General features: G+C 46.2%; 3 protein-coding genes across 8 annotated transcripts in view; 2 read left to right on the top strand and 1 right to left on the bottom strand.

Annotated features, from left to right (window-relative positions):
• Positions 1–186: 186 nt before the first annotated feature.
• On the bottom strand, positions 187–16,822 carry LOC116426964 (brefeldin A-inhibited guanine nucleotide-exchange protein 3). 3 transcript variants are annotated; one of them, XM_031976718.2, is made up of 22 exons: positions 16,654–16,822; positions 16,128–16,261; positions 15,640–15,774; positions 15,400–15,565; positions 14,837–14,966; positions 14,500–14,784; positions 13,732–13,965; positions 13,447–13,674; positions 12,920–13,296; positions 12,676–12,860; positions 12,444–12,606; positions 12,061–12,369; positions 11,757–11,979; positions 11,508–11,681; positions 11,026–11,434; positions 10,732–10,944; positions 9,421–10,291; positions 9,217–9,349; positions 7,695–7,923; positions 4,124–4,350; positions 2,432–3,992; positions 187–2,251 (listed from the first exon to the last, which is right to left on the bottom strand). In XM_031976718.2, exons 1-22 carry the CDS (start codon positions 16,736–16,738, stop codon positions 2,123–2,125), a joined length of 6,600 nt encoding a protein of 2,199 aa, XP_031832578.2. In that variant the 5' UTR covers positions 16,739–16,822; the 3' UTR covers positions 187–2,122. The 3 variants fall into 3 exon arrangements, with proteins under 3 accessions (XP_031832578.2, XP_031832579.2, XP_076230063.1); XM_031976719.2 differs by having other exon boundaries at positions 14,500–14,769; XM_076373948.1 differs by lacking the exons at positions 187–2,251; positions 2,432–3,992 and adding an exon at positions 6,791–7,003 and having other exon boundaries at positions 4,213–4,350.
• A 616-nt stretch (positions 16,823–17,438) lies between these two features.
• Positions 17,439–20,802, top strand: LOC116426967 (C-mannosyltransferase dpy-19). Its single transcript, XM_031976728.2, has 9 exons — positions 17,439–17,582; positions 17,670–17,782; positions 17,871–18,008; positions 18,271–18,339; positions 18,497–18,832; positions 18,912–19,734; positions 19,814–19,976; positions 20,153–20,281; positions 20,360–20,802. The coding sequence occupies exons 1-9, from the start codon at positions 17,465–17,467 to the stop codon at positions 20,574–20,576; spliced, it is 2,106 nt and encodes a 701-aa protein (XP_031832588.1). The 5' UTR covers positions 17,439–17,464; the 3' UTR covers positions 20,577–20,802.
• The window catches only part of LOC116426966 (uncharacterized), a 29,121-nt gene continuing 19,250 nt past the window's right edge, over positions 17,697–27,567 (top strand). Inside the window, exons 1-2 of one of the 4 annotated variants that reach the window (XM_076373950.1) lie at positions 21,190–21,591; positions 21,684–21,998. Coding sequence is in view for 1 of the 4 variants with exons in the window: in XM_031976725.2 (XP_031832585.2) it covers positions 17,817–17,841 (25 nt within the window). In the remaining 3 variants the exon portion in view is untranslated. Of the gene's footprint in view, positions 17,842–21,189; positions 21,999–22,413; positions 22,595–22,718; positions 22,834–27,567 lie in introns of those variants that run through there. The other 3 variants (XM_076373951.1, XM_031976725.2, XM_076373949.1) reach the window with 3 other exon arrangements.

Here is a 27,567-nt window from a genome sequence, read left to right as displayed (position 1 = left end):
CCGACGTTTCGACTAAAGAATCGAGCAAAACTCGAATCTCCGCAATTCAGAAATAATGAAAAGATAAAAACATTCACTCGATTGCGATAATGTCGAAGAGAATTTGAGAGCTGAAGGACCCGAGAAAGCTTTCGAATTCGTGAAATCATAATGAGAGACATAATCAGGAATGATTGATAGTCCGAGTAACTTTTAACCAGACGATTTATTGATAATTTATTGATCGCACTTTTCATGGGAATTCACGGGGAACAATTCATAATAAATGCACCGTTTATTCGTTCGTACTGTTTCTCGTACACATAGGCAAACTGTTCAGCCTTAGAGTCGCAGTTTATACGTCGTTCTTTAGAAAGGAAACAGGGTTCACGTAGGCACGTTTTATTATCGATTATTAATCCGTCCGCAATCTTTTATTTTTCTTTTTTCTTTTTTTTTTGCTTTTCCTCTCTTCCCATTCTTGTTCTCCTTCGTTTAAACCAAACGTTTCAACAATATTTTCAACACCGACGGGAATCCAGGACAGAATTGAGGAGAAGGGGGAGAGAACACCGACGAGTGACGGTGGTCGATTTTATACAACAGTCGGATAACCATTTTCCTTTCTCTCTAATTTACAAACGACATACAAAATATATTGTATAATGTGTCATATCGAAGCGATAAAGGAAATGCGATAATCGTCGTCTAGCCGTCCGCTAAAAAACACGGGAAATCAACTCGAAAACTGTCTAGCGTTCTCCATGAGATCGATTAAGAGTACTATTTACAATAAAATCTAACAATACGACTCATCGCGCTGAGAACTCTTCTTTTATTCGTTAATTCTTTGGCATAAACCGAAGGACCTGTTAATATGCATCCTCCACGAAATTCGTAGTAACATTCTGCTCTAAACGTTTCTCTAAATTCCATATTCAACTCTTAACTCTTCTAGCTCACTAATTACATTAAGTTCCTCGTCTCTGTTTAATAGTCGGTTACGCTTCACAAATGAATTACGTGCTAAAAAAGAACGATCGTTTCAAGTAATAAGATCTACAAGATGGTTCTCGATTGCTCAGCTAAGCCTCTCGAAGACACCCTGATCATTTCTCAAAACAGCAATGGATAGTCGAAACTAGAACTCTAATCTACAGAAAAGAAAGATTACAAAATATCAAAAACTAACGCCGGTAATTTATTGCAACTGTCCCATTAGATTTCTTGCAAGACCGCGCGTCGCGTTGATTTCAAAATTGCATCCGAGCACCATCTTGTAGCCGCATGGTATGACAAAAAGTGCAATGGATGCAAGCAGGGACAGCGGATTAACCCAAAGAGGGATCGCTATGATTTTTCTGGATCTGGGAAAGAGAATGGTAAGTCGAGCATCCGACGGAGTCCACGATGCTCGTCGCGACGCCGAGCTGGCAAGCGAGGCTTCGCTGCGTCCGAGTGGACCGCAAACTACAGTTAAGCGCAAAGAGCATAAAATGAGAATCGGGAGATGTGCGTGCGGAGTGGATCGTAAATAAAATCCTTGTCCCTCCGTGTCGACGCTTCGGGACACGCTACAGATAGGCGGGAAAACGGGACATCGTTTCTTTCGCCCGCAGAATCGACGATTAGCTATTGTCTGTCGTGTGCACGCGGCTTCCGGTCCCATTGGACGTTCGCACCCTGCTCACCTGTGCCCCTTCGGAATTACTTAGTGTTTCGTCAACGCCGCGGCTCTAAAAGTGGTCCTAAATCTTGGATTCTCGGTTGTTCTCTTTTGATTTCAAGACGAAACTGACGAAACTGCGGACAGACGCGCTCGAATGTTTCGAATCCGTTCAATATTCTCGTTCAACGTTGACGTTACCACAATTGATCAAGCAGTCCCTAAAATGGCTCTGTATCTCGGTAGACACGTTCATCTGCCGCACTCCTTTCCTCGGAAAAGATGAAGTTTGAAAAAGTGGGTACGCGCACTTGAGATCCTCGAATCCCTTAACAATTCGCGACGAAATGGTCCATGATACTATTGACTGTACTCTTGTGCCGTTTTCTGTTTGCTTCAACGATAAAGTTCGTAATAGACGAGATTAAATATCAGCCTCAGTGCTTGATCCTGCCCGAGGAACGAGAGCAGTCTTCTTCACGTTTCCAGTTGGAACTCGGTGGGGAAAAGTGGGAATTTGTTCCCCGAGATCCTGGCCCAAGGGGTGCTTGACAGGACTTGTACGCCGCCCACGAAGACCGGAAGTAGGGGAGTTAGTTTCTCATGCTGAAAATAATCCCGTTGCCAACCTTTATTTCCCTTCTACTAATTTCTTAGTCTCAATAATAGATATATAAATATCTCTATCTTACTCAACGAACTAATGAATTATCACAGATAACAAGTTCAAAGAATATACCTCGTATAAAAATCAATAGAAAACATGAAATCAAATTCTTTACTCACCGACAAAGCCAGAGTCCAATCTAAAACAGTGCACAGAGTCTCAGCCCAGGCCCTTTTGTGCGCCTCGCTGTCCTTATGAACGTTAGTCTTCTTCTGGAACGAAGTATCCTTAATCTTAACCCCTTGACCCTCACAGCTAACGTCATCAGCGTCATCCTTCAAGAAAGGATTCATCCTGAATCCCCTCTTGCTACGTTTGTAATCCCTCAGCAGCTCGTCGACATTTTCCAAACACATCGAAGAACAAGTGTCCTTCTCCTCGATCTTCAAGGACATCCTAGACGACATGTCCAAATCATCGATCGAAGTGGACACCGACCTCTTCCTCAGTTCCATCACCGATCTGCATCTCCAAGCCGGCGAACCGCGAGCGTCGAACTTGTGGAAGCCCTCTGTCTCACTGGGAATGACAAACTTCAGCGAGTTCCTCCTGGACAACAGGCACGCTTCGCTTTTCCTCCTCTCCATCCGCGATCGCCTGTAATAGGACATCTCGTCGACCGTCAAACTAGCGCTCGTCGCCATTACTTCTAGAACGGAGGTCCCGAACGAGTCTGCGGACTCCGTTCTCCTAAGAGGACTCAGCTTGTAGAATAAATTGTCCCGACGATTGATCATCTGAAGAGGAGCAGGAGTCATCGAGCTGTATTTACCGTCGATGTAGCCCTCGCTGGAAGTGCCACCTGACCTGTCCAGGTACACTATCTTCTCCGTGACGGAGCCCAGTCTGGATACAGGCCGGGAATTGTCCGTCTCCGGTTCACTCGGGGGGCCAGAGTCAGTAGAATACTCCACTGCTAGGTCAGACACTCTGAACCGTCTCAAATCTTCGTCTGATTCTGGTCCAAGTTCCTCTAAACCACTCTCGTCGTCGAGGTTCGGATTATAGGCTTCTATATCCTCTTGGTCGTCTTGATCATCTGGATCATCGTGGTCCATTCGAGCATCTAACTCGTCCATGGACTCGTGATTGTACTCCAGTGGAGCTGGGGTGGCTATAGGTCTGTCATTAATCGGTTCCTTCCTGGTGATCTCCGGATAGTCATCGGGTTGAGCTACTAAGAGGAATATCTTCCTTTCGGAGAAGCTGTCAGCTATCGCGTGCTTGCCATCTTTGTCCACCAGCACGTCCACGTAGCTCTCGCAGAGTTCTTTGAAAGTGGTCCGCGATTGTTTCAGGTATTTCGATAATATCTGGAGATTCGGATCCTTGGGATAGTCCTTGTCGTCGGGGCTAGAGTTCAACAGGTATTTCACTGTTTCGAGGGTAGCTCCAGTTACTTCTATTTCCCGGAGACAAAGCTCGAACAACGTGACGAGCTTGATGATCCAGGCAGCTCCAGCTTGGCGATAGAGGTTCGCCCGTTGCTCGAGGTTCGCTACCTTCTGGACTAGGAATTTTAGTCCTGGCCGGCTGTCGAACTTTAAAGCTGCCGCGTATGAGAGGTCCAGAGCAGAAAGGAAGATGTCCACGTGTTTGCTTGAGAGATACGACAGGCAGCCGGATGCTGAGTCTTTTAGCAACGGCGATGACATTGAGTGCGGGATGACGTGTGATAGACTAGAATTTTCATGAAATCGAGCATTGAAGTCGGAATCGAATATTTGCTTCTGATTCGTGTGTGATTATTTATACAAACGTCTATCGTCTATCAGTAATGAGTTACTGAATGATTGCTGAAAGCTACCTACCTAGGGAAGGACGAGTCATTAGTCTGCAAGAGGACACTGGCGATGCAATGCAGTAACATCTGGTGCACCAAAAGGCCGACCACCAGCGCCCTCAGCTGAACTCGCACGATATAAAGGTCAGGATTGAGCGTCGACCCCACGGAAGGTGGATACAGTAGAAATACGTAGGACCTGTCGTCGGACGCTCTCAAAGAGTCTTCAGCGTGTTGTTCCTCCAGGAGGAACACCTGAAGAGCACAAGAACCTGCATTTTTCGATGATCAACGGTCCACGTTCGACGCACGATTCTTCCTAAATCCTCGAACCTTTTCAATTCCGTTTCAATCCATATTCAAAAGTTCATCCTTATCGCGACGCACCGAGTGCATCGAATTTCGTCGATCAATGAGATGCAAAAATGCCGAAAACACGACTACGATCGATCCGGACATTTTAGTTCTATCGTTCAATAAATTGTCTCGATTTTAATGTGACTTTCATGGATGATGAACCGAGAGTCGACGCGTCAGTCGATTGATTCTTCAATTGAATGTCAGCTCGAGAAGTTACAGAAGCGATCGCGCGCGATGCCCGCGATGTCGCCGCTGATGATATCGTGATGATGTGACTAAAGATGACGATGGCCCATTGGTGAATCGACCGTCGAAACCGGCGATGGGTTCTAGCACGACCTAACGTGATATCCCGTTAATTCGCTCGGTCATTAGAAAATACGTGTGCGTTCTACGAAAGCTGCAGCTTCTAGGATTGGTGTCGTATATCTCATCACGTACATATTATGTGACAGTGAAATTCTAGCCATGGACTCAAGCCATGGATTTTAATGGTGATACGCAAGACCGTGCCAAGTTAAGTTTAAATGATATCTCGGCAAAACGACGGGGTCCTTTTTTTCCTCGGTCAATTCTACCGGTTCTAACCGAACCAATTATAAATATTCTAAAATTCTATTCTTTTCGAACAAGGAAAAAAACAAACAAACAAACAAACAAACAAAAATTTATCCTCTAAGACACACGAGGAGTATGACACAAAACATCGACTATTTCGGTGAGCTATGCGTCGTCAAGTCTGCAGAATTGTGCAATACGAAATAATAATAATCAAGTGAAATGGTTGAAGCAACATCGGTAAGGATCAGAAACGCGTAATCAAGTATATTAGTGAAGGATTTCAATGGACAAGGACGAATTGAACGAGAAAGGACCTCGTCGAGGAGGTTCTGCAGCCTGACCTGTGCCTTCTACCAGCGAGTGCAAACATCTAAACGAGGTGAGATCGGTTACCAAAAATATCGTGCCGTCTCCGCGCGTCGACAGGCTTACTTCGACTCCTTCCCCGGCCGCCTCTCTCTTTTCCCAACACAGATTTTCCCGCCGCGGGTTCGCCGACTGAGGGATTCAAGGGGGTGCAATACAACAACGAACCAGCAGATAATAAAAGCATCTGTATTTGACAACAGTGTGCGTCGGACACATCGAGTGGTACAAAAATACAGATTAAAAGACACGAGTGTGTTTGACAATATCGATGCGTTACACACCACGCATATAGTACGTATCCTTCTCTTTCTTTTGTTCTTTTTTTTTTGTTCCTTTTATTCGCTTTCTTCGGCGATCACTCTGACAGTCTTCTATTCGTTTTTGTGAACGCTGCGGTATGGCGTAGAATTTGAGACAGTTTGGCTTCACCGTCGTGTTCGAATCGCCGCGAATGCTGTGTCCATTTTTTTTGAGCAATGAAACTTCATTTAAAATCGACCCTCGGACTGCGAATTTCGTGCGTTCGTAACGCGCGCGGAGGTTCCTCATCCCTTGCGTTCGCGTTTCGTGAGAATTCCATTCGACCCCGACGAATTGTGCACGGACGTCCATGTAAATTCTCGTTTAGGAACTAATCGACTAAAAGAGAAATAAAATATCGGCTAACTACCTCAACGAATATCTCTGCTAGCTAAGGAATACTAAATTCGTATGCTTCGCGACGATCATTATGAACTTCGATTCAGTATCTCGTTACGAATGCACAGGAATCCGCAGTCCGCGGAATTCTCTTCATAGAAAATACGTATCTATTAAAATTTGGCGCGCAGTGCTGCGTGTTTGCGCGGGCAATCTCAGTCTATCAGTATCTACCGACAAAACATTCGCGAATTGAACGAGTTTGTTTGGTTGATTCTACGCCACGGTGTGCAATCAGCCATACAGATGCAAGCTCGAACACACGAAAAAGCGCACGATTCACGAGGCACGTTAGCGAAAGAAAGGAAATAAATATATATATATATATATATATGCATATATATATACATATAGAAATAGAGAGAAAGAGAGTATATCTGAGTGTATCGTCTACGATCACAATTTGCGAGGGAAATGATTTCCAAAGGCAGAAAGCGGTAATTTGCTGTGTACCGAAGTCGCGGTGTATCGATAGCAGGCCTGTCGACGTCGACCGCGCCGCGGTAGTCTAAGAAATTGTCCCAACGGTTCGATCCCGGATCAAGCTAAAAGTATTCTCGATTCGATTCGTTCGTCAGTTTGCTTTTTATTATTCTGTTCCTAACGAGTTGTCTCGTATGTCAATTCGTTTCTCTTCGAACAAACTTTTTTTTCTCTGTTTCGTATTTTTTTTTTTTTTTTTCTTAAAATCCATGACGTGAGTTACCGTGGGCGGCTAGAGCCAATGGGGGCCCGTGTTCGACGTAGTGTTAGTGTAATCGAGGGGTGTCGTGTGCTGCCTACAACCGACGGAGTAGGAGGTAGTGTGCTGGTCGATCAGTGTCGTCTCAATGGTCATCGAATCCTGGAAAGGTGTCGTCGGCAGTGACGCCGCATTCTGTCTCTTGATGGCAGACAATACCTCGCGCAGCTGGCTCACCTGGGAGCAAGTCAGGTCAGGAGGGCACCACGTGTCTCTCACTCGCTGGCAATTGCCGATATACATATACATATACTTCTATGTACACAACACACATTCTCACTCACTCGCGTAACCGATTGACAACCGGGGAAGCTACTTTGATCGAACGATTAACCCTAGGTCGCTAGGGTGCAGCTCGTTTAGCTGTTACTCGTCGAATCCAGGAATCAGTGTCTTAAGTACAAGCTACTTCTCTTACGCAAAGTATCCTCGAATAATTGCTAAGCAATAGAAGTGTCTAAACAACTTCTAACCCGAGGAAAGTACCACTTGTTCCTGACTTGCTGGTTCGACAGACTATCAAAACCCAGACGCGACCCTTAGGAGCTCTAGGGTTAACCACCACGAAAGCGACGCTAAAATCTCGACAAAAAGACCACGGATGATCTTCTCTGATACCGACGATCATAGTCGACTGCGTAAAAAAAAACATTGAAAATCGCAACGACCCGTCTTTAGATCTAGATGTAGTGCTATTCCACTGGCCACCGTGGCCAGCCTCGGCGAACAAACACGCTCAGCGGAGAAAGAACTCATGGCGGATGTGAGAGGGCACAAAGAAGCACAACGAACGTCAAACAGCCAGAAGTGAATAGTTCACCTTCCAGATCAGAGGATCAGACACAGATGCAACAATGCGGCAACTTACCTGGGCGGCGAGCTGTCGCAGACGTTCCGACTCTTCGAGCGTCGCGTCCCGTCGCGCGGCAACCTTCACCTGAGCGATGTCGCCGTAAAAGGATTCCGATCTCGGCGAGAAAGCCATGGTCAGCTGGTGCAACTCTTGCAGGGAATTCGAACAGGCGCGGTAACAGGCGACGCCGCAGACTTCCCATTGTTCTGAGGTGAGGAGTGGGCCACTGTTCACCAGGACATGCCTGTACAAATCAGATTTTCTCCCTTGAAACAACATGCAATCCCTTAAATTAAGGAATAGTCCAGACAACTGAACTCTGGACACTTTGGTCATCGGTGTTGATCGAGGGTTAGCGGATATGTTCATTGGGTTCGAAGGTCTCGGATTGATTTCAAAAGTTCTATTCTCTCGATTCAGATATTTCATTTTGAAGAAGGAATCCTCGAACAGATCAGTTGAAGATCCTTTTCTTCTAGATCTATCTTATAACTTCGATGACCCACATTCCTGACTACCAGTAGAATGAATGAACAGGTCAGTCGAACCATCCCGACCCCTCGGGACGAAATTCAGGTCCGGGTCGTAGATCGAAGTGGGTTGGCGGCGTCGGTAGTGGGTGACTCTAGGATTTCAGCTCAGGATCCCGTTCGTCATTCACTGGCAGGCTAGCTATCTGTCCGCGAACCTGTCCCGTTTTTAAACTCGGCGCACGCCTGTACATCGATACCTCGCGATCGACCCCGGCAAGGATTGAATTACACAGCTCGATGTACGGCGTGCATTAATACGGAGAAAACGCGCGAATGGATACAACCGGGCCCAACGGTGATCCGGAGAAACAGAGAGACGGAGAAGGAGTGAGAGAGGGAGAACGAGAGGAGGAGAGACGAGACTGTCGCGTGTATAAGCTCCGCACACGTTTCTCCTTGTTCGTGTGTTGCCGGCACGACGCTCCGGGGGTGTCGAGTGTCGGTGGCTACCTTATCCCACCGGACAGCCTGTCAAGCTTCGTTATCATCTTACACGCACGCTACGCCCGTAACGACGATATATCTAACCTCCGCCGATGGACATTCCATCGAACCTCCGCGTTATGATTCACCCTTTCTCTCTTCTGATCGGTTTGCTCGGCTCCTCGACGACTGGCATCCTTGTTTAACTCTGACAGACAAATAAGCTGTACAATCCTATCTAAACTCTTAGGACACCTAGTTACGTTAAACTTGTGAAAATTCTGTACTGTTTCCCTTGCTGTTCGTAGAAACTCTAATGTTCGTTGATCATTTGATAATCTAAGATTCGTTCGATCGTTACCTCGGATCAGTGCAATTCGTTTTTGATCTGAAACCAGGTCCAGCGTGAAATTCGAATCGCTGTCCATCATCGAATGCCTTCCTCGCGAGTCAGTGATCTTAATTCGATATCCAGTCACTGGAGCCGGCTCTTAATAGGCTCAGGATTAATGGCTGTCAAATCCTGGATTCATTTCCAAAGGACCTTCCAGGCGCTCGACTCTGAGCCGAAGAGGGCTTACCTAATGCAGGCGCAGCCTAATCGAGCTATGCTCTCGGTAGGTTGCACGACGCATTCCGCCATCACCAGTAGCAGTTGTTTCAACATCAGCGTCGTGGCCGGAAGATAGGCATCGTTCCTGACAACCTCGGGACCTAGAATCCACCAAGGAAACCCTTAAATATCCTCCCCTTCTCCAGGGAAAATAGAGAACTCCCTTAATCACCTTGAAGATGAGTCAAGTAGTCAACTACCAGGTCGGTGATAAGACCGCAGCACTGTTTGAAATTCGGCGCGAAGTTGTCCCAGCCCCTGAAGATCTTCGAGGTCTTCCTCAGCCAATTCTGGACCATCGGGAGCAGCAGATGATTCACGCAGTACAGGCCGAAAGCTGGGCCGGGAACGTTCAGTGTGTCCCGCAGCAAATGGAACAGAGTCTCCAAAGTATGGGGTTGGTAACGTTTAGGGCAGATCATGGTAGCGCTAGCCAAACCCTCGATCAGTATATACCAGACTCTCAGGATGCCGCTAGGCTTGTCCATACTCTGTAGCGTCGTGATCGTGTGAACGTTGTCCATGAGGACGTCGTGGGCTCTTTCGGGAATAGTCTCTTGTATGGATTCAGCGTGCTTGTCCAGTCTGATCAGCTCGGAGTTAGGGATCGCGGGATCAACGTATTGGGGGATGGTCGAGACTTGAATCCTTTGGGCTGAATGGAAGATGGGGCAAGCCGGCATCCCGTACATCGACGCGAGAATATCGCTGCAGCTCAACAGGTACTTGAGACTCTCGACGCAGAGCCTCATCCGCCTTGACTCGGCGACGTCGACCTGATCCTGCTCGCCCTGATGACCCTCCGCGTCACCGATCCCTCTCACGTGCCGCAGCAGACAGAGGATGCAATCTAGCGCCGCGTTCGCGAATACCAGCGTGTTGTCCGTGGACAGGAACACCCGGAAGACCTCCAGAAGTGGCGCTGACTCGACGGAATCTGAATTGCCGACCGACGCTACGCGCAACGCGCCGAACAGAGGTCGCCAGCCGGACCGGATCTCTGTACGGTTGGTCTCGACGAACTCGCAAATGCAGCTGACGATCTGGTAGGGATCGATACAGTTCGATTTTTTAAGGAACTCGACATTTATCTACGGACGATGATTATTTTAGAGTATTTGTTTAACACTAGAACTACCGTCAAAATGACTGGTTTCGATTCTTTTGTTCAGCAATTATTGATGTCTTCGAAGCATTGAATATTCGAAATGATTTTGAAAATAGTTTCGTTTCAGTACTATAATGAATGTCCGAAGAAACGGAAAATAATCTATTGTTACAATTTGTATAGGAATTGCATATTAATCGTATTAAATGCTCGGTAGTTCGAGTGTTAAGGGTTCATTCAAACGATGTGTATAAACGAAACTTTTTAAAGAAGATTCTTACTGAACTTCGGCATTGAAGCGAATGAAATGAAAACTGTCCATTTTCGGAAGATTCAGTGTTTATCTATTAAAATATACTTCAGGATTTCACATACTTGGTCTTGCACATCGCTGTCACAAAGTTCTAGGCACAACAGGTTCTCGAAAGGCTTGAATAGTGCTTCGTTGAAGTGGAAATGCGGCAACTCGACTTGCTCGTTCAACAAAGCAGCCATAGAGTCGTGGATGCATTGGACAGCCTTCTTGGAGATGCTGCGGTCTTTATGGCAGGCTGCTTCCATGAAATGGGGACCCAGAATGCTCCACACCTACGAATAGGTGTTCATATTACTAAAGGAACTAGGAGATTCAATCTCTAATTCATAGAAAACATCAGAAAACATTCCTACCCTCATTATATGGATCAGAGGTCGTCCACTCTTCACGCACTTCAGCATGACCTCTCCCAATCTAGCCAACAGCAACACGTTCATCTCGTTTTCTCTGGGTTTGCTCCTCCTCCACCAGAATCTTTTATTATCCTTAAATCCGTCCGACGTTTTGAACAGCTGAGCTTTACTAGCTTTGCAGAGAGCAGTCAGGAATAAGCACAGCGCTCGAAGGTTCAATTTCAACGCGGCGTTCTCGAAGAGCCTATCGACCTGCTGCGACAGGACACAGATGATCTTGGCTGCGTAATCTGCAGGAAGGATACCATTGAACTGGCTGTCCGCGTTGGACTCTTGGATGATCTCTGGAATCGTGTCTGAGCTGGGGTTCTGCGTGTAAGGACTAGACAAGAAGCTGTAGACGTCGACACTGTAAGAATGCAACTTCGTTAATCCTCGAAGAGACTTCGATTAAACCAAAGAAAATCCTTCAGCATGATTACCAAGTCTCCTCTTCGTCGGTGATGTTAAAACTCAGTCTCAATTTGTCCTGACTTCCTTTGGGATCCCCATTCGCAGTCTCCTTCTTCTCCTTCTTTTGCTGCGTCTTCGGCAACGGTGGATTCTGGTTTCTCCCGAAGAAGTCGTGTTCTAGTTTGCTCACGTATAAGCAGCAGCTGTATGAAAACAGAGATTCTTTTATAAAATACTCTCGATGAGGATTCATTAAGGATCAAACGATAATATCTTACGTAAAAACATGTGGCCAGCAGTCACTGCCATGACTCCCTAGCTCCAAACCTTTGCCCAGAAGAACATCCATGCTTAAAGCATGCGAGGTATGAATATTCGTCGCTCTGTTCTGCAATTTCAAACGCAGAACGTCTTTCGTTCGAGTGATCCTTGATATCGACTGCTCTGTGCAGGCTGCTTTAGCCAGCAAAGCGAAAATCGAGCCGCAACGATTCTGAAGGCCTGAATAATAAGAATGAGACATTATTGCTGACTCTTGCTGCATCTCGGAAAATTATCAACGCATCAAGGAACTCCACTGACCAAGGACATTACTCAAAATCGCAGCTTTATGGAGACCTTCCAGAGACAACACCACCGTATCCCTGATACCTCTTCTGCCGCCATCTCTATTCAGTATACCCTTGTTGTTCTCTTCCTTGGGAGGATTCAGACCAGTCGTGAGAACAGTCATCATGCTTCCCCAACAGCAAGTCAGTACTCTTCTGGACAGCTTCGCGCCTGCTTCAGCTTCCGGTGTCGGCTCGCTTCGAGACAGCTGAGCTTTTTCCAGTCTTATGTAGTCTGAGAGAAGCTGCCCGCCTCTTTGACTACCAGGAATGCCATCGACGTCTTGGAAGAATAAATTTCAGTCAGCAGTTTCTAGATTCAATAAGCTTTCACTAGGTTGCAGCGGATTTAATCACCTGTCAGAACATTTATCAGAGCACTGTGCTCCGTATATTGGGGACTGTAACCACATCTCTCGAGAAGATTGCAGGCTAACACTTGCTGATAGAGTTCAGACAGCCAGGTGGCTGACAGATAAACCAGAACTCCCGAACCGTGTACTTCTTCCACGAATTGTTCCTGAGGAATTTCATTTTTAGACTCCCTGCAGTTGTTAAATGATTAGAGTAACAGTTTATGTATCCATACCTCACTGATTGGGACCTGACGACTCTCTTCGTGATAGTAGTTAATCCTGATCAGCTTTAAGTTCAGAAGTAAGGCAGCATAGGTGGCCAGATAAATCCCATCAGCGTTCATGATCGTGATCAGTGCACAGGAGTCCGTACTGATGTCAGTCTGCTCCTGGATCTTCTGCTGCGCTGTGAAGACTCCTAAAATTGGAAAACAATAATTAAATAAGTTACTATTAAATTAAAGGTCACATTCATACCTTGACAGTATTCCGATGCAAAGTTCTGCAACGCCTCGTCAACCTCTATGTTGCTCCTCAGGCTCAACACCATAGGAATCAGGTCGCTTTTCAGTGTCTTGACGAACTTCCTCGCGTTGTGTCGCTCGACGTCCACGTTGCACTCGTCGGCTACCTGTCTACCAACGTGTAAACACTTCGGAAGCTTTTCTAATCGCAGCCTCTCCCTTTCATTCTCCATCGCGTAGTCATTGTCCTCTAAGCTGTTCTCTTCTTGCACTTCGTCCGAGTCATTCTGAGGGCCTTCTGTGTCCGTCGAGTCGCCGTCTTCCGATGGCCCATGCCCTGAAGAATCTGAATCGGATCCTATTCCCTTCTTCATCAACTCCAATTGCTCTCTGAAAATTCAGTACTAGAGTTTGATAACCGAAATGGCAATAAATCCTTGCATCATTCGATATTCTCGGAACTATCTTCTAGATTCTAAAAGCATTCTAAGAGGATGTGAAACATTGACTTCATCGATGGAGGAAATCAAATTGATTCACCTATAAGTTTTTGGCAGCCGAGCCATGCTCTGGTAAGTCAGCGGCCCTCTATAGTCGCAGGACTCCAGGTCCTCGTACAAACTATTGATCGCGCACGTGTAAGTGTGATTAATGGCCTTCCCCTCGCACAGTTCCTGAAGAGCGGAGAGCATCGCGACCACGCACGAAACGCTAGCGTGCAGTATACTCAATCCTCCAGTCGTTGATTCCTCGATCGAGTCCATTGCCCTAAGTTCAACCACGAATCATTAACGCGATCCACTTACCAAGAAGAAAACAACTTACAATCTCATCAACGCCATGTCGCTCTGAATGTGACTCGATCTGTCCTCTTCCACTAGCAATGGCCCAGCGAAGTCTACCATTCGACTGGGACTACGCAAGAGCTCCTTCAAAGCTTTCAAAGACTCCAAACGTTGCTGGGGAGGCGGATATAGCAGCATTCGATGGAACACTGATTCCAGGACCGGTCTCAAGGGTCCTACACAGCCTACTAATCGAACCAGTTCTGTTCCGATGCTATTAATGAGAAATTACGTAAAATATTACAAATGTTGTATAACAGATTTCTCTCTAGACACGTTTAAAGAAAGAGGAAGCTAGTTTCTTTCATCTTAGAACTCCAATTCTGAACCTTCCGATTCATCTGGTGATTATTAATTTCTTCTACTAATTAAACTGTTCTACAGTTACTTAGAGATACATTAGACGAATCGAAAGGTTCAGAATTGGAGTTCTAAGATGAAAGAAAGTAGCTTCGTCTTTCTTCAAAGATATCTAGAGAGAAATCTGTTCGATTCATCTACTGGTTGTTAATTTCTTCTATTGATTAAACTGTTCTACAGTTCCCTAGAGGTACATTAGACGAATCGAAGGGTTCAGAATTGAAGTTCTAAGATGAAAGAAAGTAGCTTCGTCTTTCTTCAAAGATATCTAGAGAGGAATCTGTTCGATTCATCTACTGGTTACTATTTCTTCTACTGATTAAACTGTTCTACGAGTTCCCTAAAGGTACATTTGATACATTCATTTCCAAAACGTCAGTCCACGTGCCTGTAGACAGTCTTAGCCTGATGACTATCAAAGCTCAGCGAAGTAGCTAAGTACCCGGATCCTCTGCCCACTTCGTTCTCCTTTCCCTCCCTGGAGGTGAACGTTTTGTCCACCCTGGGCGTCCCGAGGAACGCGATCAACGCTGGACAGAACTTCTGCCAGAGGAACGTGGTGAAGTGTGCGTTCGTGTGGATCTTCTGCGGCAACGAAGAAATCAACGTGTGCAGGCACTCCAGAAGGAAGACCACCGTGTTCCCGTTTCTACCGTTACTGGAACAAGATTTCCTACGATCAGAAAATGCAGGCTTCACTCCCGATTAATACTGTTTCATTTTACTTCTGCGCCTCGTCCAGCTTGCTGCAGATGTACTGGAGTATCGGCAATGCCTCGTTGAAGCAGGACACTCCCCTCTCCCACACGTTCTTATTCTTCTTCGCGTTCTCGTCCATCTCCTGGCACTCCTCGTCTGTCGGAAACAATAATCGTCAATTCCGCTAACGTGCAGCGATGGAATCACGGGGTATCGGGAAATAGACCAGCGATCGCGGAATTTAGCGGGCCAAGCGTCGCCGTCACGCGAACGGCGCATTCTATCTATCAAACTTCTGTCTGACTGTGATCACGAGGTATTTGCATGTACGGGGAACGTTACCCGCTCGACAGATCATTTAGAATTCACAGTTTCCATTTGTAATGAACGCCGCTCGCTATGAAACGAACAGGTGCACGGAAAGCGAATTTATTATCTCGAGAAGAAAGCCTGCACGCGTTCTACATTTTTTTAGTAGGTTTCTGTGACTGCGAGATCATTCGTTACTGCAAATGAAAGTACGAACAGAGAGGAACGTAACAATGTTCAATTTGATTTCTCAAGGATTCTTCTGCTGGATTTTAGTTACCTAAAAACAGGCAGAAGGACCGCAAGGTCTGACTCGTCGCAGCCTGCGCGGCGGTCCTCACAGCCTGGTTCCCATTTTCGAAAGCCTCGCAGCAGGTAGTGAGTATGGCGATTATTAAGCGGCCGTTCATCGTCCAATAAGAAGAACAGGCGACTTGCAGCAGAACCTGTGCAAAGGTTGTAACATAAATCGTATGCTTCCCTCGAGAATCCAACGAATTTCGACTGAACTCGGACTCACTTTCAGCATGTCCGTCTGCGTGTCGTCGGACTGCGACAGAATCGAACCCATCGCGTGTAACATTTGCGCGGGCAGCCATAAAGAATCGTCTTCTGGCTCGTAGGGTGACTGGAACCTGTCGTCTCTCAACATTTTCTGTATTTTAAACGTTGCCGTTAAAAATCTAATCGACCCGTTAAATCCAAGAAAATCAGGGAACATCGAAGTTCTACAAATTTTATCTTTATTCGTTACGAGTCCCAAATAGAAAACTAGGTCCCATGTTCTTCTAATAATATTTCGGAGAATAAGATAAACTCTATGTTCATTTCGTCGAAATAAAAAGATGAACACAAGGGACACCTTGTCGAGGAATATTTCAAACGGTACAGCTGTGCGGTCATATCACACGCATTATCGCGAAGTTCCTTCCCGCGGGCGGATGTAACTCGTATATGTATGCGTGCACGTTATGCCAGGGTCACGAAAAAATTCGTCGCGGTACGTACATGTAATCCCGACAGACCGAACGCGACAAATTTGCTCCTCTTGGTCTCCAGTGCTAGCTGAAAGGTGTGTAGACATTTTGCCCGCAGCTCGTGGGGTGGATCGCGCAGCAACGCTTGCTGCTTCTCCAAGAAATCTGCGGTGAAAATCACGAATCCTCTATTATCTCTACTATACGTACTATTTCCACGGTTCTAACATTCATCCAGTATCAAAGGAAAAAATCCAAATATGAATATAAATTTCCTTCCATCCAGAAACAAATGATAAAACGACGACCGATAGGGGATGCAGCAATTTCGAGCTGACGGTAATTCTCGGAAATTCTATATTCATCGCGGATGAAAAGTAAACGGATTAAAGGATAATTTATTTTCTAATGTAACATATTGCGAAATAATGGGCGAATGGGTGTCAAGCGAGGGTGGTTAGCGTGCATATTGAACCGAATGGTAAAGTGGCCGAGTCTCCTGGCGTACGCAGGCTGGAATGAAATTGATTTCGAGTCTTCGGATAGAAAGGACTCACCGTGCGCTTCCTGCGCCGATTTCCGTAAATTCTGTAGCTTCGCATTACTGGACTCCCTGACGATCTGCAGCAAGAGATCCTCCATGTCACGGTGGACTAACACGCGACTGATCGATAGCGGGAGTGCCAATGCACGCCTGGCGATACGCGCACATCCAGGGCCGTAGGAAGTCCCCCTGTCCATGGAAATTCATATTTCTCCTGGAGAATCGAGCGCTCGTTGTAAATTATCCTGTTACCTTAACTCGCGGTGCTGTGAACGAAACAGAGACGTGTCATTCGACGAAACGCGATGCACGATATCAAAAGTGGAAAGAGATACTTGGAACAGTTGCTTGTTTGATTTATATTTTATAAGAGACCAATTAAACATAAAATTATCATTTGAAGCAGCGGATGTTCTGAAAACTTGATTTAAGCTTGAAAAATCGTGCTGCTTCCGCGTTGAAATTTAATTAATCCTAGGCGATCGTTAATGTAATATTTTCTTGAATACATTTGCATAATGGTTTCGATTTATTTCTGGTTCATCGTTATTAAAAATACGTGAACGTATAGTGTTCTTTTCTGTCAGAATTCTGAACTAATTTGAAATCAAATGTTCACTGGTTATGCACAGAAGTTTCCTTTATATATATCTATATGGATTTTATTGTGCGAGCGTAATGTATAGGATAGTCCACTCACATTTGACGTCTCGACGTTTCTCCTACAAGCTGACATTAAAATCGACGCGTTTTAAATTGCATTTTCGATAATAAAAATGAATAGAAGGTTGAAAGTTTTTTGGACAAACGGCAGACATTTTGAAATGACGCGGATCGTGGCGCTGATCTTGGGTCATGTGATCAAAACAGATCAGTTATTAAAGATGGCCACGAATGGTGACAGTGAGACTCGTGTATACAAATTTGCTGTAACAGTCATAGGTGAAAAGTTTGTTTTTTAATGAAAAGAAAACGTGTATTTATGTTTTCGATATGTAGATTACAGTGTTATGTTATTTTCTTCGACAGGTTGGGTCATTGGCATTTTCCATCGGTGGCATGTATCCACGCTCTTCGAAAATGACCGTCATTTCTCGCATCTGTCTGAAATCGAGAGGGAAATGTCCTTCCGCACGGAAATGGTACGAACTCTGAACGAATTCTGAAAGGCAGAATATGTCTCTCTGCCAGGGAAGTCCAGGTATGATTCTCTTGTTTTCATATTCGCAGGGAATGTATTACTCGTACTTCAAAACGATCGCGGAATCGGAAACATTTATGGAGGGCTGGAGAAAAATTAGGCACGATAATATATCGGAGTATGGACATGTTATAAATGCCAGTGCAAAATATAACTTGCTGCCAGAGGTACTGTACTTCAATTGGTAAACTCCCATTGATTAAATTGATTCTGGAATCGAACGGAGATTAGTTCACCCCGTTAAAGAGTTGCATGAAATTCCAAATACGATAGAGAGAGAGAGAGAGAGAGAGAGAGAGACGTTAAGACTAACTAAACGTTATGCTATGCTCAATTTTATACAATGGGTACCTAAGTGGATATCCTATGTGCGTAAAATTTAAGGTATAGGTATTAGAACGAGAAACAATAAGAATTAATGGATTGCAGTTGTTAATCGGATGGCTATATCATTGGTCCAAGAATTTGGAAATCATTTCTATAACGGAATGCTGGACAGTAAGACTTATTTGTATTGGATTTGTATCCAGAGTCTGCATGTAGAAGCACCTGATTCCTCATTCCTGATAAATGTTTGTTCACAAATTGACTCTGCATACAATAAAAGATATAATTCCCCTCTCCTATAACATTGTCAGGAAAGTGTCACTTTCAGATAGAAAGAGGAGAAAATGTGCCACCAGTAATAAGCTGTGCGGGTTTGGCTGTACCTGTGTATTTTTATTTAGGATATGTCTGGTTCAGTGCCATGTGTACAGCAGCCATTCTATTTTATTATTCCGTATACTTGAGCAACAGCTTATTCGGTGGGATTATCACGACACTGTTGTTCTTCTACAACCACAACGAGTGCACTCGAGTTCAGTGGACTCCACCATTGCGAGAAAGCTTTGCGTACCCTATGATTCTCTACCAAATGTACCTGCTTACCGTGCTCCTTAGAGAAGGCAATCGACAAACCTGGAAGAAAATACCTCCGCTATTATTTCTAGTGCGTTGAAACATTCAATTGGACACTGAGGCGAAAATAAAGAGTCTCCTCAGTGAAATAACTTGCTGATTTCTTTCAGAAAATGTGTTCAGCTATAATGCTTAGCCTGTGTTGTTGGCAATTCACGCATTTCGTGTACAGCACACAAATCATTGCGCTGCTTATACTGAAATGGATGAAAGTAATATCAAATGATTTCTGCATGCTCATTTGCTTATGCCACGCGGGGCCGGCATTTATAGCGACGAGGCTACTATCCGACGACAGCACTTTACTGTACTCCTTGTACATGTGCCTGTTGATGGCTACCATCATTAACTTTGAGTTACCGGAGAGGCCAACCCAATACCTCGGTGTAAATCTAGAGACACCTATAGAAATCGTCCTCGTAGTCGTCAGCACGGTACTCCTTAAGTTCTACTTAGCATTCGAGGACGACGCACACGTGTACAATCTGCTGAAAGCAAAGCTGACCAATTACCGAGACTTCCATACAATGTTGTACACGTGTTCAGCTGAATTCGACTTCCTACCGTTCAGGAGCTACGAAATACTGATAAAGACCTCGTTGCTACCGATCGCCGTATTAGCCGGCATTTTAATACTGTACTACTGGTATAGAAACTATAAAGTTAGAGGATACCTAACAGCCATAGAGCCAGAGGTGGCCTACAACGGACTGCAGACAGTTGCGTTTATAATAATGGCAGTTTTCATCATGAGACTGAAACTGTTCATGAACCCGCAGCTCTGCATAGTAGCGGGCACAATCTGCGCGAGCAGATACTTGGAGAAAGTCGGATTGAAGGGTAACAAGATGAGGACCGCTGTCGTGGTGCTGTTAATATCCGCGATGTCCTATCACGGTATAGACAGGTTCCGCGAAGAAAGAAGCATTATGGGTAATGTTGCCGGGAAGTCGGAACGGTTTTCAGACACCTGAACTCGTTGAACGTTGAACAGGGTCTTTTTACATTATAGGGGAGTTCATGAACCTCGAACAAGAGGAATTGTTCGAGTGGATAAAGAATAACACGCCGAAAGACGCGGTCTTCGCTGGCAAGATGTCTTTGATGGCAAACTTGATGCTCTCCACGGGTAGACCTATCGTTAACAATCCTTATTACGAGAGCAAAGAGATGAGGTGTGCCTCTAATTCAATGATTCACGATCGTTTCACGTGTACTTCATGAAATTTTTTATTAGCATTGTTTTTGTTGAAAATATTTTCTAATAAGTGACTTAATACTATCGCGTATCCTTGTTCCGTTCTATTTAATATTTAATCTTCATGATGCTACGAGCTGTTCCGTATTTCAGAAATAGAACGCTCCAAGTATACGAGATCTTCAGCAGAAAAGACGAGCCTTCGGTATACTTGACACTGAGAAAAATGGGGGTCAACTATGTCGTATTAGAAGAACCGTTGTGCTTTGCCTACGCGAATCTGTAATTAAATCTCGAGATTCTAGATAATAAAGAGAAGATCCCCATCCCCGATACACATAAGAATGTTTACTCTTTCAGGCCATCGGGTTGCCAAATGATCGACTTGTGGGACATGGTTGACAATGGTACCGCGAAGGCAGCCGGGAAACCAGCTCTCTGCCCCATGTTGTTCCAAGGGATGAGTTACTTCTTCACGAGGACGTTTGTATCCCGTCGCTACGTTGTTCTACAGCTCGAGTATCCCCAGTACATCGAGCTGAAGCCAACGACATCGATCCAATACGCGTACCGTTAAACACAGATTCAATGCGTTAGTTTCCCGGCTCATCGAAAAATGTTGCTTTCCGCCGCGAAGACGAACAAAAATTTCTCGACAACAGGGTTATTCGAGCTAAAACGTTACGTAGGAGAAATAAATAATCTCAGGACAAGCGAGCCGAGCAACCGAGCGCGTCCAAAACTATTCTTCTATAACTGTATATTCTATAATTTAAGCCTCCGTAAGAGAACGATGTACGGATGGACTAATAAAACTTTCGAACGTCGATCCACCACCGACAATCAGCGTTTCATTGGACGCCTTTCAGAATTCGATCCTCTCGAGTGTGGAGCACGCGAAAAGAAAACATCGCGGCCAGAAAGAACCGCGCCGGTCTTTTCTTCTTTACCCAGCCGTACGATCGAAAGTTGGTCGAATTTCACGAGGATCGGTTATTAGCGCGAGAAACGGATCGGAATCGCGCGGCTGAGATCGGGATAACGCATGAAAAATCGAATCGCGCCGCGAAGATAGCTCCGTTATGGCCACGCGGCCGTAGCACCTTCACTTCGCCGTGTAACAGACAGTATAGTCGGAGCCCTGGCAACGCTATACTACGTTGTGCCGCTGACCCAAATGAATCCTATGGCCAGTCAGTCCCGGTCCGGGCTTCTTCGCGGCAATATTACTCGCTCGGTCACAGCTGGCACCGTTTGAACACGCCTCGCCGCGACGCTCAATTAAATCCTCGTCGTCTCGATCGTCAGTCGATCGTACGCGGGTGTCCACGATCCGTCGCGGTCGCTGCGGGTCCGCCTCGTGCGCCGAATTCGATCGAGGAAACGGTTCGGTACCCATATTGCGCCGGAGAACGGGGGCCCAGTGAAATTCTACGAGCTCCCTAAACAGTGAAAGTTTCGATTCGACGTGAAACGTCCGCGCGAAAAGATACCGTCGCCGATTCGTTTCTCTTTTCCACCGAAAATCCACTGTGCGTCTGTTCTCGGGGCAGAATCGAGCTGCTCGCCGTTGTCCCTGCGTGAACACCGAGGTTCGAGCGAGATTCGGTGTTTCGTTTCATTTCTTTTCCCACCCCCTTTTTCTGTTTCTGTACATCGGCGACTCGGCGGATTTTTGTTTTAGTGCGTCCGCTGACCGGGGAAAGAGTGAACGAAAAAAAAAACGCGAATGATTTGAGTGAACCAAATGTGAACCGTCGGCGACAGCCGCGTATCCGTATCGAATCCCTTCGTGTGCCATCGGATTGTCGCGCGCTACCTGGACCGGAAGAGAGGAGGCCGAGGATGCGAACGACGGAAGTAGAAACATAGGAATCGCACTCGCCCACCGGCTGCCAGGATCCGATTGATCGTGATCGCGCGCACTCGCAGACTCCAGACAGCGATGCGGTTGCATTCCGCGGCAACCATCCGTCCGCATAATCATTGACACTCTGCAGTGAGTACGCAACTGATCAATCTTGCCTCTTTCCTTTCTGTCTCTTCTCTTTTCTTTCTTTTCATTCTTTCCTTTCTTCTTTCTTGTCGTTTTATCATACACTTTTTCGTTCGCTCGCGGAAGCCACTGTGTATCTCGTTAACGAAGGAAATGATTTGTGGAATATCAAGGACGCCTCCGCCTCGCGTCCTTGCGTCGGCTTATGAACGGTGCATTAATTCGCTCAATGAGCATAACAATGTAAATGCAGTCCTCAATCGGATGCGCTGACCCTACGGCCGGCTACTGTAATTTCGAAATTGTGCTCGTTCCGCGGCGGGAATTCTAATTTCGTCTGATTCCGGAGGCTCGATCCGCCACGTATCGGCGGTCCGATTACTCCCGCCTGACCTTTTCCATTCAATCGCCGCCGTTCATGGTCCTCTTTCTACGGTTCTGTGAAAGGTTCTACACCTTCGTACGTTCTCCCGGTCTTTCGCGTTTACAAACTTTCTTATTTACACGGATTCTTCGGTTCAGCGGCAAGAAACGCGCGTCTCTGCTTGCAGGATACTCGATGCCTCCGAGCGAGGATTTCTTTTATTCCGTCCGTTTCGGTGAGTCGATCCACCTGACTTCCGATTCGTGCGTCAATCGCGTCCAAGGATTACGTTCAAGTGTTAATTGGTCATTGACTCCTGTGCCCCTAATTTATGGGTGACACTAATATTTTCTGCTTAGCGGTCGTGCTCTAATGGTACGTCATCCTTGATGCCCACCTTTGAACGGTGTTTTTCAGTCGTAGAAGAATCGAAAGACTGTACGAACAGTCCACGCTTTGATGTTTGAAAATGAGGTCAGTGGAAAACGATTTTACGAAGCTTGTAATGTATATTCATTTTTAATATATATAATTATAATAGTGGTCACGCTAAACATTACGATAGTAAACATTCTCGAAGGACAATCGTTAAGAAACAGAAATCTACTTCGGAAGCGTGTTGTACCGGACGACAAACGGAATCTCTCAGCAACGGTTGTTTTATCGTGCACTAAAAAGACTACTATCTAGTTACGAGAATTATATTTTTTTTACGTCGTCCGTGACGAGTCGGACGATCAGCTGTTCCGTTTCTGGCTAATCGCGCCGCGGCTATTCCGCCGAGTAGAAATAAAACGAGTCTCGCTTACGGTAAATGCCCACGCGGCATGGAACGTTGAGCTTAAAAAAATCAAATTTAAACAACGGCATCCTCTTCCTCGCGCCGTTTCATTCCGTCGCGCGTCACAGCGCGGAGATGAACCGTCGGGACCAATGAAAAACGGAAATGGAATGATTCCCCCCGATAATCGGGGAATAATACTTGCAGGCAGTGATTGAACTCCACACTCATTAAACATAATTACATTTTCGTCTTGCTTCTACGATAACGCCCCATAAAATAATCCGAGGTAATAGAATCTCGAATTTCACGTGGAAAGGGATACGGAAGCAAGCACCGGGAACCGTAAATACAGAAATAACATCTGAAACTATCGCAGAACTCGATTCACCGAATGAAACATCGAAGCAAACCCAAGAAACCGATTTAAAACCTACCAATGGCCTACTGTTCTATATCACAAAGAAGAGAACTAAACATAAAACCATACCAATCTAGAATACAATCTAAACAAAACTAACAATTTACAATACAAAGATACACACATAAAAGAAACTACAACTTCGAAAGTGAAGCTCAGCTCACACGCCTCGAAGAAACTAGATTCCAAGCTCAAAGGCTGATCACAGAACATTCACAATCAGCCAACTTCCCGAAATTCCGCCCGAAGGCATCCAAGAACCAAGCCGAGGAAAAAGAAGCCGACGAGCTCGGCTCCGTTCCTGGTCATCGTGAACGGCAGCAGGAAACACGATATGGGGACAGTGATCGAGGAGAGAAGATTCCTAGTCCGCGAAATAGCCGTTCTTCCCTGACCTCGAAACCACGCGGAACACAGACAGCGGCGCGGTTGCGTCGTCGTAGGAATTTGGCACGCGCGTTCCGTGCAGCCGAGGTGAACGCGTGCAACGCGTCGATCGAGGTGCAACCATCGACATCACGTTGCGTCGCGTCGCCGGCGACGAAGCCGTACCGTGGATCGGCCGGCCTGAATATGCGGAGACGATCGGCCTGGGATTTTCTGCCGCGACCGATAATGTGATCGCCGCGATGCAAAAACCGGACGGGCCGCGCCTAATCTTCCCCGCCGTGGGACGCCGATAAATCGGGGCTCCCGGTTACTTTCTCGCCAGCGCCAGTATTCGTAACCCACTTCCCGGCAGGACGATGCAGTCACCCCGACCGAGCGGCGCGGCGGCGCAGCGCTGGCACCGGTGCCAACACTCGATTTAGAAGGATCTAATTCGCTCGAGTTACCTCCTCCGCGCGGTCGTTCGCATCTGTCTCGCCCTTTCGTCCTCGCGGTTACTCAACTCCGACGTGAGTCGACGTCGTGCTCGGACTTCCCAACACGAGACGAGTTCCGAGGGTTTCGGGAGAGGATCTTTCGGGATTCAGGCTGTTGGAGGTTATTATTTAGGATCTGCTTGTGTTGGAGGTTTGAGTAGGTTCGATTCTAGTTGGAGAGTATGAGATTTCGATAAGGAGATTGTAGGTGGGATGATGGGCTGAATCATTGAAATACAGCTCTGCTGTCTGCATTCAGGAATGCATTTCATGGTTTAAGATTGAGAGTCGCTTTAGAAACTTCGAAATGGTGAAGTAAAGGGTGCACATTATGGGAAGGATACCATACATTCTTTCCCAGGTAATCGTATCTTTTCCCACATTCCCCAGTAGGTCTTCCAGGTGTCGATGAGTAATCGTTACAAGCTGTTAGTCCTTATCAGTGCTAAATGCACTTTCCACTGTTGAAGGAATCTTCCGATCGGGACCGAGCGATGCATCAAATCGACAGGTTTCTAATTGGTGGTCTTCCTAGATGAAAGTTCCCCGAGATCGGTCGTTCGTCGAGGCTCGTTCTTTACTTCTTTTTCGGAGCCAACCGACGGAGAAATCTCGCGGGGGGCTAGTTTCCACGGTGCTCGCCAAATCCAGACGCGGAAGTCGCTGAACGTTCCGCCATTCCATCGGGAGAGGCGGCTTCCTTCGAAGACGGGTCTCGATCAGCGTGGCTAAAATGAAGTTCCCGTTGGAGGATCGCTTATTAATCGTGAGAAACGGTTTCAAGGTGGAGGCCAGCATCCTTTCCGAGCTCGGAGGAGACAGGGAACGCTCGGAGCCATCGGAGAAAGAGAGAGAGAGAGAGAGAGAGACGGAGAACGCCGGAGGAACGGAGATCGAGTGATAGAGTGGGCGACAGAGTTTCACATGACCGAGTTAGAGGCGTGCAGTTTTACCGGGGGCACGGTGCTCGTGACACCAGATATCGTTTTCACGTAGGCCGGCTGATTGCTCGGCCGGAGAGGCTCTAATTGGCCAAAGGTCACAATCATGAAACATAATTTCGTCCCGGTGCGACGTAATTGCGGGAATCGACGTTCCCCGGAACCTCCGGCCAACGCGGGACTCGCCAATCTTCAATCGAATCGCAATTTTTCGCGCGATACCAGATTAACGTGAGATCTCTTAATCCTCCCGTTTAATCCTGGATCACGTGAATCGCCGGCGATTCATTCGCGCTAAAGGGATTCAACCGTCGATCTCATTAACCATCAAGATCGACTGATTAGCTGTTTAATTAGCGGATTCTAGAAAGTACAAAGCTTCGGAGAAATAGAATTCAACGCGTCTTTTCATTATGATTCGAAACAATTTAGAAATCCTCGTATTACGATCAAAGATAGATTTCCCTCTTCCGTAAACATTGTTCTCTCTTCGTCGCGCCGCGACTTTCGTTCTTGAACGTTTCCCAGGGAACCGTGGGTCCTTCCCGATCGGGGGAGTCCCGCGCGAATCCCCGCAGGACGAAGGACGACCGCGGGTCTTCCTGTTAGGAATTTTGTTTTCTCTGAACTGGTTCGCGCTTCCCCTTTGCGAAACAAGGCCATGCGTCGAGCAACGTCGGCCGTCTATCCTCCGGATCTCGCGCGGCTTCGCTGGCGAGCAGCATTTTTTTCTGACCTTGGCCGATGCTACACCTCTCGGCATTCCAACCTAATCGAACGACACACCTCTCACCGTCGCGTCCCATAATCCATAGGCTATACCGGTTGGGAGCGCGTGTGCGGCTGCGCCGCGTTTAGCCTCCACGGGACGAGATTAGGAAGCGGAGCTTGATGGTATTATCGTGTCTTTGATGGGTCACGATCTTTCGACGGAGTACGCTCCGGGAGAAGAATTCCTGGTGCGAGATGGCAGGCCACCGATTCCTTCGGGCACGAGTATAAGTGCCTATAAATTCGTTAGTTTATAAAGCACTCCCGCGAGAGGCCCCCACATTTTTCTGGGTTTTTGTGTGTTTCTGAAAAGTTTCGAAACCTTTTTCGTTTCCCGGGGTATTCGATGGCGTCTAGTAAATAAGTGGAGGTAATAAAAGAATATTCCAATGTTCCTTTATTCTTGTGAATAAATATGTGAAACGTCTCGGTAGATTTCCGAGATGACGGTAAACGGTTCGTCGAATCTACTCCGAGAGTAAAGATTGTTGGTAAACATTTCGTTGGAGTTTCCTCTTGGTACTCAGTACCGGTGATAAATATCTCTTTTAATTTCCATTCATACATATTCAGGCGGATAATGGATTTGCTCGTGGAACGGTAGCAGGAAGTGCAAAAATTCACGGGGAGCTGGGAGATGATTTAGAGGCGTCTCTGTCGAAATCCCTGCGAAAGTGAATTCCCTTGGTTTTTTCTTCGTTTTTAAGAAGAATTCGCGGCGGCGATGAAACCACGGAAACGTAAACTTTCTTCGTGTAACCTACTTCCGGCGCAAACGGGAGGAAGAATGATGTGTTCACATCGGGCGAAAGAGCCGAGCATAATAGAGACAAGATCTTCAGGACTGGTTTCCTCGAACGACATTGTTATCAGTCGCAGGGGAAAATTAACCTGGTTTCTGCGGCTTCTAACTGGTTTGAATCCACCTTCAGTCCGGGAATAATTTCGCTCCGACGGCCATGTAAATTGAAGCCCATGGAACCGAGGGAGCTGCTCGAGTCGTGGAAAAGCCACTTGGAAAATCTACTTAAAGGGTGCAGGCTTATAGCTGCCACGACGGGGAATCCGATATTCTTTGAAATAAGTGGCGGTTCGCCGGCTGAAACCACTTCGTTCTTTAAGAATATCATCCTCTCGGATATTCCTCTTATTTAACAGTCCCTTCGAATGATTGTAATTATCTCACAGACTTCAGATGCGGAGATGTTACAAATCTAATGACAAGCTAGGAAAATAATACTCCAATTCTCTTCGAGATTCGTGTATTCTATAAAATCAAAAATACGATCGAATATCATCCTCTAGTATATTCCTCTTATTTAACAGTCCTTTCGAGTGATTATAATTAGCTCACAGACTTTAGATGCGAAGATGTTATAAATCTAGTGACAAGCTAGAAGAATAATACTCCAATTTACTTCATTTGAG

This window comes from Nomia melanderi, chromosome 14, assembly GCF_051020985.1.
Source record: "Nomia melanderi isolate GNS246 chromosome 14, iyNomMela1, whole genome shotgun sequence".
Taxonomy (NCBI): domain Eukaryota; kingdom Metazoa; phylum Arthropoda; class Insecta; order Hymenoptera; family Halictidae; genus Nomia; species Nomia melanderi.
The sequence above is the reverse complement of the archived record's forward strand: the minus strand, read 5'-3'. Positions and strand labels throughout refer to the sequence as shown.

Coding starts and splice junctions, on each gene's coding strand:
- LOC116426964 (XM_031976718.2), bottom strand. CDS start 16,738: ATGGAGGATCTCTTGCTGCAGATCGTCAGGGAGTCCAGTAATGCGAAG. Junction 14,967..15,399: donor GTCCTTCTGCCTGTTTTTAG/GTAACTAAAATC, acceptor TGTTTCCGACAG/ACGAGGAGTGCCAGGAGATG. Junction 10,945..11,025: donor CTCTGATCCATATAATGAGG/GTAGGAATGTTT, acceptor ACCTATTCGTAG/GTGTGGAGCATTCTGGGTCC.
- LOC116426967 (XM_031976728.2), top strand. CDS start 17,465: ATGACGCGGATCGTGGCGCTGATCTTGGGTCATGTGATCAAAACAGAT. Junction 17,783..17,870: donor TGTCCTTCCGCACGGAAATG/GTACGAACTCTG, acceptor TCATATTCGCAG/GGAATGTATTACTCGTACTT. Junction 18,009..18,270: donor AATATAACTTGCTGCCAGAG/GTACTGTACTTC, acceptor AATGGATTGCAG/TTGTTAATCGGATGGCTATA.